At 36.2% G+C, this 13,665-nt stretch overlaps 1 protein-coding gene across 2 annotated transcripts in view; it reads right to left on the bottom strand.

Moving 5' to 3' along the window:
• Positions 1 to 13,665, bottom strand: part of kst (spectrin beta chain, non-erythrocytic 5 kst) — a 446,615-nt gene that overhangs the window by 419,974 nt on the left and 12,976 nt on the right. Inside the window, exon 1 of one of the 2 annotated variants that reach the window (XM_081759061.1) lies at positions 3,641 to 3,779. The exons of the other annotated variant lie outside the window; for it this stretch is intronic. Coding sequence (XP_081615187.1) covers positions 3,641 to 3,701 — 61 coding nt within the window. The 5' untranslated portion in view covers positions 3,702 to 3,779. Of the gene's footprint in view, positions 1 to 3,640; positions 3,780 to 13,665 lie in introns of those variants that run through there. 2 annotated transcript variants of the gene reach the window in all.

The raw sequence follows: 13,665 nt of genomic DNA, 5'->3' as shown, positions 1-13,665 counted from the left end.
AAGATTGACAATTGACATATTGTTGAAGCTGTTTGGGATTGTCAGATGACTATACTACAACAGGCATGTTCATTTATTTCCTATCCTAACTGTGAACAGAATAGATACAGACGGCATCAAGTGCAGTATCCGCAGTTAATGCCGTAGTCAAGCATGTCCAAGTTGTTTTCACGCGCCTGAGATAACCATTTGTGTATTTTGAAACGCACCAAATGAGTTTCCAAATGGATATGATGTATAGTTTGCGTATACTTGCAATTCAATTAACTGAAAAGAAGATGCACCTGGAAGTCTCCATTCGATGAACACAGGTATCAAATAGACTAAATAATAATACAGGATAGATTTATCTACGTATCGAAATAGCTTAGAGAATAAGAAACTCTGTAAGGATGACATCTCAGATCTGTTACTCAAATGTATATCCAATAGTTGAAAGATAGGAGAGAGTAAGAGAGAGCGAGTAAGGAATGAATTCGCTACAAGATCTGGGGAAATGTAAATTCAGAAAAACAGAAACAATACCTATAGGGAAGTGGGAGCATATCGCTACGTGTGAATGAAGCAACAAGAAATAGGGACAGTATCACAAAAAGAACAGGTCTAACCAGTAAATATTCTTTCCCAATAATCCTGAATCTGGGAACGGTGCATATATTTATATTGAAGGGAGTCAAGAGAGAATACAGATAGTCTCTACTGGGCACGCAGAAAAATATTGGGGAGCAGAACGCCTCAACCTGTGACCGGAAATCAGGTCAGAGAGATAGAAAAGAGAAGGGACTAGGTTCTATTGGGTCAGAGCAGGAAAGGAGAGGATATGAGCAATACATACATGTATGTCAGTGCATATGTGCATATACACATCCGCTTCTCCTATAATCGGCTTTATTCTGACCTGTCTCATGCTCTCCGCCCAATCACTTCGCTTCTATCTCCTCAGTTACATGAAAAGGTATTCCTTTACGTAAGAATGATTGAAAAGGTATTCCTTTACGTTCAGAAACAGGTTTTGTTTCGGTTTTAGGCGTTTCTTGTCATTGATTCTCATTTGAACTGCTTCAAATAACGATTTCCCACTGTAATCAATTTTTGCTTTCTGGGTATTTGTCGGTGTGCATATATTTTAGGCTATATAAAAGAAGTTCGAAATTAACGTGCAAGTAAGATTTTCAATATATTATAATGTTAGCTTTAGATACTCCTAATTCCTATACCTTTTGATGTTTGCCGCTCAGATTTTATATTTTTACTAATCTCGGTTAGTACTTCACGAATATATATCTACCATGTCTGTATTCCTTTGTGTTAGGGAAGAACGTTTCATTGTAGGAAACCATGCGTTATAGAAGAAATGTTAAAAGATATATATATATATGGAAACGAAGTTGCACTGAAGGGAAAATGATCGTGTGAATTAATTTAAACAGCAACTGCGTTGAGAAACTGATTAACCCAGGATATCGTGTTAATGACATTAACGTGCTAGTATAGGACAATTACAGAACAGAGAGCAATTTAGAACAGTGTATATGAGGTAAAACCCTATAAGACAACCAATATTAATAGCAGAACACTTAATTTGATGAATATTCGTGAGTCTTGGCTGTTGATGGATATTATTATTATTTCTTCCCACTCGAACAGACCACAAGCTTTCGCAATGCATATTCGTGTGATAATCTACAGTCCTTTGAGGTTTTTTCTTTCTTTCTTTCTTTTTTTTTTAAAAAAATTTGAATATTGAAACCTTAAGTTAAAATATAAAACATATGATCACTCCATTGAAGAATATCCAAGCTGCCAGCGGTACTATCAGCCTAGTATTCTTTGGCGAGACCCCAGTAATAAAATATTTCACACATTTTTTAAATAAAAGACAATACCTTACTTTTTTTTTTTTTTTGTACAGGTAATAATGTAGCCTCATGGTTAGTATACTAGTTTTACGTTTAGGTCCCTGTTACGGTACAAATTTTTCGGCGTTAACTTGAATGCCTCGGTGCACAATCATGTTGAAAATACATTTATTGTAAAATGAAATGAAAATGAAATTTTTGAGTTTTACGTCCCACGGTTATGCCGGTTAGGCTAAAGGAGACGGTGAAGATGAGAGATGAATGAAATTGTGGAATGAAGAAAGTGGGAGGAAACGGGAGAACCCCGAGAAAACCCACGCACACGGTGTTTGTCCACCACAAAGTTCACTTGGCGGGAGCAGGGTTACATTTATTGTAATACTCCTTCGTGAGGCACAATGTTTTTTTTTCTTTCTTTCTTCTTAAATCTATATTCGGATATTGTCTGGAGGATTATCAACGAACTTAAAAAGTTCGTTACTGAATTCTTTATGTCTGTGTGTGTCTGATATTTGCGATTTTTTCAATGTTGAGCCCTCCATTCGATAGAGCATCAAAAACAATCTGAGAAAAGATGAAATTTTTCGCGCCACTCTTACCGTTCCCGAAATATTGGGCAAAAATAGCTGATTTCCGGAGATTTAAGGACACATATCTCGGGAACCTTAAGTCATAGAGAGATGATATTAGTGTAGATCTATACCTAAGAGGATGGTGAACATTTTGGTACCAAATAGTAATCGGTGACCACTGTTCCCCAGATATTGGTCAAAAAGTTCGAATTTCGGGAGATTTAAGGAGCCATATCTCGAGAACCGTAAGTCATAGAGAGATGTTATTTTGCGAATTTTTGCCATAAAAAGAAGAAAGTGCGGATAAAAAGATTTACTTTCACATGTAGGAACAATCACAGTTATCCTTCCCGCTCCATCTCTCCGTTTTTTTTTTTTTTTTTTTTTTTTTTTTTTTAAAGTTCGTTCTGGCAATGCTCTTTAAGCATTCTCAACAGGTTTTTATTTGAAGTGTAGAGTATTAAAATTTTAAGTTGATATTGTTTTCACACAGTACTATGTGTAGAACAATGTTATAAAAGGTCCCTGATTATCAACTAATTCTCCTCTCCTTACCCAATCTATTATGAATTATTTACGAAATAAATAAATAAAATTTATATTTTCCACTTACTTTGCTTACACCACCCACTCATTGGTCGGCTTTTATTAAATATGTCTAATTAGTTGTCTAGAGTTAAACGTTTTGTTTCAGTAACGAAACTCGAAACACACATGTCAGTTTAATATGAGAGTTGAACTATATACACTGTCACCGAGAATAAAGTTGGAAGTTAGCCGTGGCTTTTCACTACCGAGGCCACATGAGACTGAGAATCGAACTGGGTCTCCGCACAAACGGACAACACTGAACATTAGTCAAAAGAGAGGTGTACTATCATTTGGAATATGAAAAGCTCAAAAAACAAAAGTCACTTTTACACCTATATTACAATAATCTATTACGTAATTAAGATTACCAAGTTTTCGAAAAAAAAATAAATAAACAAATGTGGATATAATCAGAATTTGGCCATGTAACAAACGAGAAGATTTAGTATCCATTGTGATACAAAACATGGTTGTTACATTGGTACTTAATTTTAGTCAGAGATGTGAAAAGCAAACAGCTAGTTACATCTTTTGGGAAAAAAAAAGACATTTTACTGCACGTTTTCACTTTTCCCCTTCCTTAAATACTGTTAAGTAACAACAAAATACAATTCCTACCTGATATTCTCGCAAAGATCGTGGGAAAGGAACACATTGAATCATGTGGATGTTCCTGCATACACACAATATGTGAAGCTATACAAATACACGCTAATTCACACACGAACAGTCTGAGAAGATTTTGATTCTCGAATCTTATGCATTATGTGCGTTTAGGTAACCAAGCGAGTTTTTTAATGCTTTTTATCTTTTTCTCTCTCTTGCACACACAACACATACACATGTCAAAGTTAGGGTGAACTCCCTCTGAGGATCCAAAAATAGTTGTCTTCTACAACATGCCGTTAACTTCGTTTACATCTGCTGCAAAAGATCTTCAAGAATTTTTCCTAACAGTCATTTTATGATGCTCACTTCGTTTTCTACACCACCAAGCAAAACAAAACTCTCACGTTCCTTCTCAGTTACTTTTGGGAATAAAATAAGGAAAAAAAAAAAAACACGAAACACAATGGAGTTCGGGCAGGACTAAATATGTTTCACCTTGATTTTAGATAAACCTTCTACCTCAGCACCAGAGGGATCCCTCTTAACCTATAAATCTCAGAATTCCAATACCCGTAAAAATATTGCGCAAAGCATACCGTCTCGTATAAGGACCTCTCTTTTGATAATCATTATACAAGCAGGCGCGAAAGATTTCTCGTATTGTTACTCAATCCACGAAGTTGAAGCGACTTGGCTCACACGAAAATAGAAAGAAATACTTACAAAAACAATTATAACATGAATTTACTATTATTTCCTACGGTACGTGTGTCTTAATAGTGCGAGTAAACCTAGTTCGTAATATAGTACAGTAATTTTGTTCGCTTGATTTTAGGTATCTAACAATCCATATTTATGGAAAATTCGAACTTTTTCCGTGTCCTCTTGGACTTCGAATTAAAAAGACTCCGCTGCATATGCTGCGCACATGAAACAGTTGGTAGCAAAATGCGATGCATCTATGTTTGTAATTTGTTACAGAAGTGAGCGAGAAAAAAAAAAAAGAGACTGGTTTGTTGTTAACGACAGAAACGTTGTCTTTCGATCTCATGCATAGTTAAAGTTAAATGATAAGCGCACTCGCGTGAATCTTGACGTTCCCCTTTTGGTATATTTAAATATTTACTTCTCAATTTCACAAACCAATCCACTATGAACTACAAATCAAAGTACTGGAATTTAATAGTAGAATGGACGTCAAATAGACCATGGGCATTGTGAGATTTTATTGCATCTGGAAATAAAACACATCAATTGGCTTTCACGATGCAATACTCCAGTTTACTTTCAGGAAACTTGGTTACTATGAAAAACACGGAACTTCAGTATCTCGACCTGTCGTAAGGAGTTACTCTCGGCTTTCATTGAAATGCCGAAAGAAAAGTAGCGTTTAACTTAGAACGTCTAGAAAATGAAATTATTATTATTATTATTATTATTATTATTAATATTGGACCCGTGTAGTATTTGGCTTCAGTGCGGGTTAGGAGTTTCTGTAAAATTAAGTTATTGAGTTTCTATCGTAAAAATTAAGGTTCACGTCGTGGGCCGCCAATTCCCTGTTCGTTGACAACATAAAAGGGTTTCCATTTAGTCCTCCCAGTGATCTAATAGCTGGTCCCACATTCGATTTCCAGTGACAGTATTAAAAAATTTAAATGCATATGGTGGTTCGCATTCTACCTTAAACTGTAGGTGTAGGTCCACACCTCGTATAGACCATATTATATATATATATATATATATATATATATATATATATATATATATATTTGGTCTAGGAATTAATTCGTGCGGTTGGTACGCACACATTGAAGCTGTAGTACAAACACAAAATACATAAATACCTTAAGAAAAATATTGTCCATCGCTAGCCACCACTTTCGCCCATCTGTCAGGCAATGTACGGATTCCGTGGCGAAAGAAGTCCTCATCCTTGGAAGCGATCCAGTCAGAGACCCATGTTTCGATATCTTCTGAAGAAGTAAACCGCTGTCCAATCAAATCGTTGTTCATGCAATCGAACAAGTAGTAGTCCGAAGGAGCAACGTCTGGTGAATACGGCGGGTGGGGTAAAACTTCCCATCCGACATTTTCTAAATAGGTTTTGACCGGTTTTGCGACATGTGGGCGAGCGTTATCATGTTGAACAATAAGTTTATCATGTCTGTTCTCCCATTCTGGTCGTGTTCTGGCCAGAGCTTGCTTCAAACGCATTAATTGTCGTCGATAACGTTCTCCATTCATAGTTTCACCCGGTTGCAGCAGCTCATAGTACACCACACCTTTCATATCCCACCATATGCACAGCATAACCTTTGCACAGTGAATATCTCTTTTTGGTTGTGATGGACCTGGTTCACCTGGCTTCACCCAGGCCTTTTTTCGTTTAGGGTTCTCGTAATGGATCCACTTCTCATCACCCGTAATAATTCGATGCAGAAACCCCTTTCTGCTCTGTCGTTGAAGCAGCAATTCGCAAATGGTTTTTCGTCTTTCAACGTCTCTGTCTTTCAATTCATGTGGAACCCAATGTGACATCTTTTGAATCATTCCCATGGCTTTCAAGCGTTTGGAGACTGTTGTTTGATCAACGCCTAATGCCGCTGCAAGTTGTTCCTGCGTTTGACACGAATCCTGCTCGAGCAATGCTGTCAATTCTTCGTCTTGAATTTTTTTTGGCTGTCCAGCTCGCTCTTGGCCTGCCAAGCCGAAATCACCACTTCTAAACCGTGCAAACCACTTCTGACACGTTCGCTCAGCTAGAGCATGGTCACCATACACTTCCACCAAAATACGATGACTTTCAGTCGCACTTTTCTTCATGTTAAAGCAATGCAGCAGGACACCCCGCAAAAACACTTTATCAGGCACAAATTGCGCCATGTTCACTTAACTACAAACTGGTGTTGTTGACGCTTTAATCCACTGCCCTATACTACGAACGATACGCGATGACAGGGGTTTGCAACACATGTGTGGATACACGGAACTGTGGGACGCTCCGTTCGTTGCGCCATCTCTTGTCCACCCGCACGAATTAATTCCTAGACCAAATGTATATATATATATATATATATATATATATATATATATATATATATATATATATATATATATATATATATAAAATTAAATTTAAAAAACGCTAAATCTTCAAACCAGGAAACGAGATTCAGCATTTAATACAGATTTCCATGTGGACATATTCAGAATTAGCCAGTCGGGACACTGAGAAAAAAATCTACGAAAAAGGGAGTGTCCTGGGTAAAGCAGGAAGCTTGAGATTTTAAATTCTTTCAGAATACATAGCTATATACTTAAAAAAGCCCTGCCCCAAATTATAAAAAAAATGCTCTACAAGTACTTTTCTTTCTTTTCTTTTTGTGATGTTAGAAGTAACTTAATCAGCCTTTGAGTCACAAACTACCGTAACTGCAAATGCATATGTCTGATATGAAATTTAGCACAAAGGAAGTTTTGTCTCACACAATGACCTTCTTTCACCCACTACAATTATCCGACGGAAATTCAATATTGGCACCAAGTACTAAAAAGCAGACACTATATTCTCATCTCAAGAATGCAAAAACATATGCGTGCACATCACATCCTGGTTCTACAGCAATGTCTATCAACATCTTTCAGGAAAGGATTGCGTGACAAAAGATAATACAAGAGGTACATGCCATTTTAGACCAGCTTCTTAATGAAGAATCCTAATAGTACATCTTAACCGATGATCTAATGATGCACTGTTATTTATAGACCTACAAAATACATAACAGTCAAAACTAACCCCCAAGTTTAATGACATGCTCTCTTCTTATTTCAACCATCTACTTTTATGGTTCATGTAAATCCATCTAGTGGTTCTTTACTCTGGACTGCAATAGATAGGTCAAGTATGATGTGTTTGCGCCAATACTTCTGCACTATTTGTTGCCGGTGGGTGCCAAACACTTGTAATATTTACATTGTCTTATGGTGCCTTCCATTTCAACTCAGGCAAAAAAATATAAAATTGTACCATCACCATCTCAGATATTGTTGAAACTTTTTTAATAGCAACTAGACATGTTTTTAAGAGACCCATATTTTTTTGTTTTGTCGAAAAAAATTTTCCCGCCAAGTAATGGGCCATCAAATACGGGGAGTACAATTTATGAATTGTAGAAGACATGGAAAATGGTCAATTTCGGAGCCTCACCATTCGGCTATGGAGACAGGTAGAGTTATAATTCTTGTTGTGGTATGTACACTCATGTCCAAAATGATTGTCGCCTTTCTATAACTGTTTTATTGTGTGAATATAATTTCATAATGATTTTGCAGGTACTTTTAATACTGATATTATGTGTATAATTGGGAAATGTATATTTGTGGTAAATTTCATAGGAAAAGAATTATAAATACGAAAATTAGAATGAGTAAAACAAAATGTTGATAAATGGACAAGAAAGATTTATTTTCATTTTATTGTTCTTATTTACTGCACTTTTGACATGAAATTTGCCACATACATGTCTTCGCCAGTTATACACATATTTACATTATAAGGAGTACCGGGCGAATTCTCTACCAAATTATATTCCTACAACAACATATTTATAGACATGCGACAATAATTTTGGACATGAGTGTACATAGGGATATAAATAAACTATATTTTATTATAGTTTGGTTTGCGTATGCGTATCTTTTTGTACATAAATTAACAAATGAACGTCAATTTATCTGAAAAGTCGAAGTTTGAGAATTTTTTCGAGCACTTCCGGTTCGAATTTTAAAATTCTGTTTTCACGGTTGGTAAGACCTAGTTACCCGCTTTCCGAAAAACATTTTGTATCGCTTCTGTCGTCAACCGTTTTGTCGCAAAAAATTCGAGAAATTGTAAATTTTTCAAAAATCGCCATTTTTGGGCGCCATTTTCTCGAAAACACCATTTTTTAAAATTCTGAAATTTTGTCAGATGGTTCAACTTTACATGAATAATAAACACACCAAATACCATTCTCGACCAATGCTTCATGGATTAACTGCAGCCTTTTAAAGTTACCGAAGTTTCGCTAATTTTGATGTCACAGTTAGCAACACTGGGAACAATGAAAGTGCAATGATTTGATGATGTTTGTGGTTCACATTCATTAAATGAAGAATAAATGGTTTTCTTGGCTGTTTTTTTTTATTATTTTGATTAAAAAGGCTCTCTGAAATAGTAAAATGAGCCTCCCTCTACTCCTCCGTTTTCTTAAACTGAAATAATCTGAGGTGGAAATTACGATTACGAAACACACAAATTTCAAGTTCACTTACTTAAAATGGTCTTCGGAAACAAAATTTCACTGATTTTTTTTTTTTCATGGACCAATCATTTGCTTGGTTGTTGTCTTCTTTGCTAATAGCATGTAACCTTGCAGATGCTCCGATAGATGTTGGTTCACTCATAACTCATCCAGGAGTGGATCTAGGGGGACGATTGCCGCCCCCCCCAGAAGAAGAAACTTTCTTATTTATATATAAATAAAACCCATCCCAGAGTTTGGAGCTCTAAAAGTAGCTCTAAGTAGCAGTATTACAATTCCCCCCCAGAAGTCTGTCCTAGATCCGCCCCTGCGTAGCACATTGTCGATAGTCACAAAACACTTATTTTCACTTCTCTTATGCTCTTCTGGAAACCTGTACCCTGCTGAAGGTTCATGTGGAAGCATAAACAGCACTTAAACTTCACGTAATTCATGATTTATTCATAATATTTCTGCTACGCACCACTGGTTATCATACATATATGTATATAACAAAAGTTCCTTTTTGCAGATTTCTTAAATCTACACTTTGAATTGCAAAAGTTCGATTTTGGGGGAAGTATGAAGTTAGTTCATGGTGACCCGTTACTGCCATAAAAACTTCGCAATTTTCCGAAAGCCAAAGATAACTTCGTTGAATACCAGTTACCGGTCGCATACTTTCCCTTTTTTCTTCCGGAAGTCGTCGAATTCAGTTCCAGGTAACAAAACGAGAGTAATACTCGGAGTTTGTACTTGCACTATACTCACGAATTCTCCTGCGGTTTTAGTAGGGACGCGGTGGCTCAGTGGTAGAGCGTTCACTTCCGGTGCTTAGGGTCCCTGGTTCAATCCCAGCTCGTGCTGTTCTGCATTCCACCATTTCATTCATTTCTCATTAGCCTAACCGGCATAACCGTGGAACGTAAAACTTAAAGATTTCATTTCATTTTTTTCTTCTGCGGTTTTAATACTGTGTATCTGTTTTAGCCTAAGGCTATGGCGCGTTGCCACATTCTTTGCCCCCCCCCCCCACTCCCGTCGCAGAGACCCTTGCATGGCCGGTTTCAGTGCAAAAACACTGCTTTATCGGACCTGTCTGCATCTCGAACATCTGAAAGCGATTTTTAAAGTGGGATGCAGCACCATCAGAAATCACTGACACGGTTTGGGAAATTGTAGACACTTATTTTCTCGTATTCAAACATTTTTCTATAAAATATATTTTCGCTTTTCTTCGAGTATGTTTAGAATCTTGTCTATGACTATGAGTACATGAGCCGAATCGTGTGTTTTATCGTCGTTTATTACAACAAAACTGTCAATTGTTTCATATTTCGGTGATAACTCTGAATTTCACTTTGCAGAATAACAGTCCAGTTTTCAACGAAGTCCACATGAAGTAAAATAGAATTTGTATCTTGAAATTTTATACGGTGGTTTTCGGTAGCAATTGATTCTCTTTGGATTTTCTTGATGTAGTCATGAATTACAATTCTTACAGTTAAACCGGCAATGTGCGATACAAAAACAGAAAGTGGTACAGTTTTTTTTTTTTTTTTTTTTTTTTTTTTTTTTGTACCGAGATCATTATTCTCCCATATGGCATACGTAACCACTTTCATTTTCATCAGGATCAATAATTAAAGACACCACACTTATTTCTTCCACTCCAGGACATTCACCACATTCTTGAAGAAGACAGCTGTCATTTTCTACGGATCATACTATTAAAGGAAATTGGTCACTCATGACAGCTTCAATACAGGTTGCACCTTTGATTTGTAGCAACGCAGTAGCAGCTAACTTAAAATTTGCACAATACACACACACACACACTTCCCTTTCAGGTTGCGGACTGACACACTTTAGTCGAATACTATAAAATTCCGAGTGACCCATTTTTATGCTGGGATTGTTCTGTTTAAAAATTCAGTAAATTTCTTTGGAACGCGTAAGAAAACGGTTCGATTTTTTTTTATTTTTAACTTTTTGTCATTTTTCGATCACTGTAATGACATCGCACTTAATTGAGAATTTGTCTGCAGCATTCCAAATCATACTGAGGTAATAGTTTAGGCCTTTTATAGATCATCAGAATTCATTGGATGGCCATTTCAAGTAAATTTAAAATTTGTGTGTTTCGTAATCGTAATTACCACCTCAGATTACTTCAGTTTAAGAAAACGGAGGAGTAGGGAGGGCTCATTTTACTATTTCAGAGAGCCTCTTTGTTCAAAATAATAAAAAACTAGCCAAGAAAACCTTTTATTCTTCATTTAATGAATATGAACCACAAACATCATCAAATCATTGCACTTTTATTGTTCCCAGTGTTGCTAACTGTGACATCAAAATTAGCGAAACTTCGCTAAATTTAAAAGGCTGCAGTTAATCCACGAAGCATTGGTCGAGAATGGTATTTGGTGTGTTTATTATTCAGGTAAAGTTGAACCATCTGACACAATTTCAGAATTTTAAAAAATGGTGTTTTCGAGAAAATGGCGCCCAAAAATGGCGATTTTTGAGAATTTTACAATTTCTGGAATTTTTTGCGACAAAACGGTTGACGACAGAAGCGATACAAAATGTTTTTCGGAAAGCGGGTAACTAGGTCTTACCAACCGTGAAAACAGAATTTTAAAATTCGAACCGGAAGTGCTCGAAAAAAATTCTCAAACTTCGACTTTCCAGATAAATTGACGTTCATTTGTTAATTTATGTACAAAAAGATACGCATGCGCAAACCAACTATAATAAAATATAGTTTATTTATATCCCTATGTACATACCACAACAAGAATTATAACTCTGCCTGTCTCCATAGCCGAATGGTGAGGCTCCGAAATTGACCATTTTCCATGTCTTCTACAATTCATAAATTGTACTCCCCGTATTTGATGGCCCATTACTTGGCGGGAAATTTTTTCTCGACAAAACAAAAAAATATGGGTCTCTTAAAAACATGTCTAGTTGCTATAAAAAAAAGTTTCAACAATATCTGAGATGGTGATGGTACATGCTCTGCTTGAGTTGAAATGGAAGGCACCTTATAAATATTATGATGAAAGAGGATTGCAACTTTTGTTTATATTTACGAAAGAAGCTAGCAAGGGAGACGCAAGCCACTGAGAGAAATAAACTGTGATATTACGAATAAAGCGTCACTTAAGATAATTTACCATTTAGCTTTAGCGAACTTTACAAATGTTACAAATCTGACACTTCATGTTTGTGGTGGGAAGGACGGGGTGTGAGGTATACTAAGTTCTTACGAAACGGGGCACAAGTAAACAAGGTTGCGATCCACTGGTGTAACGAATCGAATTAGTTTCTCTTCAGAGAATGTGGTATAAAACAATTTTTCCGGACGAAAGTAAGAACGGAACTCGTTCAAGGAACGCAATGAAAATAGGAACGGAACGACAATGTTTTTTTGAAAAGAACTTTCGGAACACCGTTTAATATTAATTTATTACGAAGGCTTAATTATTTTACTATTTATATAAACCTTTTCTCCGAATCCTAATACTGAAGAAGATAAGAATGTCAGTCTAAGTATTACTAAAATAGATTTTAAAGCAGAATAGTCTTAGCGTATGGACAGGGAGAGCAATTCTGGAAATTAAAAAGAATGCAGATGACAAAAACAGGTTTCCGTTTACGTGGTTCATTTTCGTAGTAATGACTGGAATGCTAAAGCCTTTAGGACAGAAAAAAAATGACATCCACATTTTTTTTCTTTCTTAAATAAGAAACTATCAGCATACTTCGCGCGGTATGATTAGAGATTCATCCTGCTCCTCCTGATACTTAAACATTGATGACAATTTAAAAGAAAGAAAAAAAAAAAACAGTTATATTTATCAACAACTGTTCGGACAAGAAGGAAACCATACTGTTACATAAACACAAACGTCTTGTTAATCCAATGTATAGTACACAACATATGACCGCTTTCTTCTTGCTAAATAACTGTATGGAATGTGTCGCGAAGTAAGTACTTCAGTAATACTGGTATGTAATACTCACGAATATTTATAAAATATTTATATTCATGCACAAATAGTTGACAGATTTCTCTAATTTAAAAACAAACAAGCAAACAAAACTAAAATGTTCGCTTGTGAACTTCAAATCACCAGCCCAAATCAAGACTATATACATCATTTTGGGGATCCAAGAATTCATATACATTCTGTTTTGGAAGACTTTCTTTACTTTCTTCCTGAACGTTATGTGCATTCAAGTTACCACTACGTACAAGGATGGATAAATAACATGAAACTTTTTTTTTTTTTAACGAAATATTATTTTAAACTAAGACGTGTAGATTGAAAGAGCATTTACTTTGAACTTCGTGCTACAGTCGGCAGTTATTCGAACATGCGAACTTCTAGTGGTAGAAGCGTGAACTACTGGCCAAAGATGACCTGTGTTACAATCAAGGATGTTATATTTTATAACATCCTTGGTTACAGTCGTCTATTTGTGAAGAGAGGAGGAGTGTAGTTCACTTTATGTGGGCAAAAAAGAAAAACCCGGAATGAAATTCAAAAGGAAATGATGTGCGTGTTATGGGGAAGACTGCATCGATTGTAACAATATCTCAAAGTGGTGCAAACTGTTTGAAGAGGGCTGTGTGAAAATGGCGGATTGCCACGTGCCGGGCATCTGCAGCATGCAGTGAATAGAATGTCATCGTCATTGACGAGGCAACTTGTACTGACCGACGAATCCAATTTTCAA

The sequence above is a fragment of the Thermobia domestica genome, chromosome 5 (assembly GCF_964235325.1).
Source record: "Thermobia domestica chromosome 5, izTheDome1.hap1.1, whole genome shotgun sequence".
In the NCBI taxonomy this organism is placed as follows: Eukaryota; Metazoa; Arthropoda; class Insecta; order Zygentoma; family Lepismatidae; genus Thermobia; species Thermobia domestica.
This window is presented reverse-complemented; position numbering and strand designations above follow the sequence as displayed.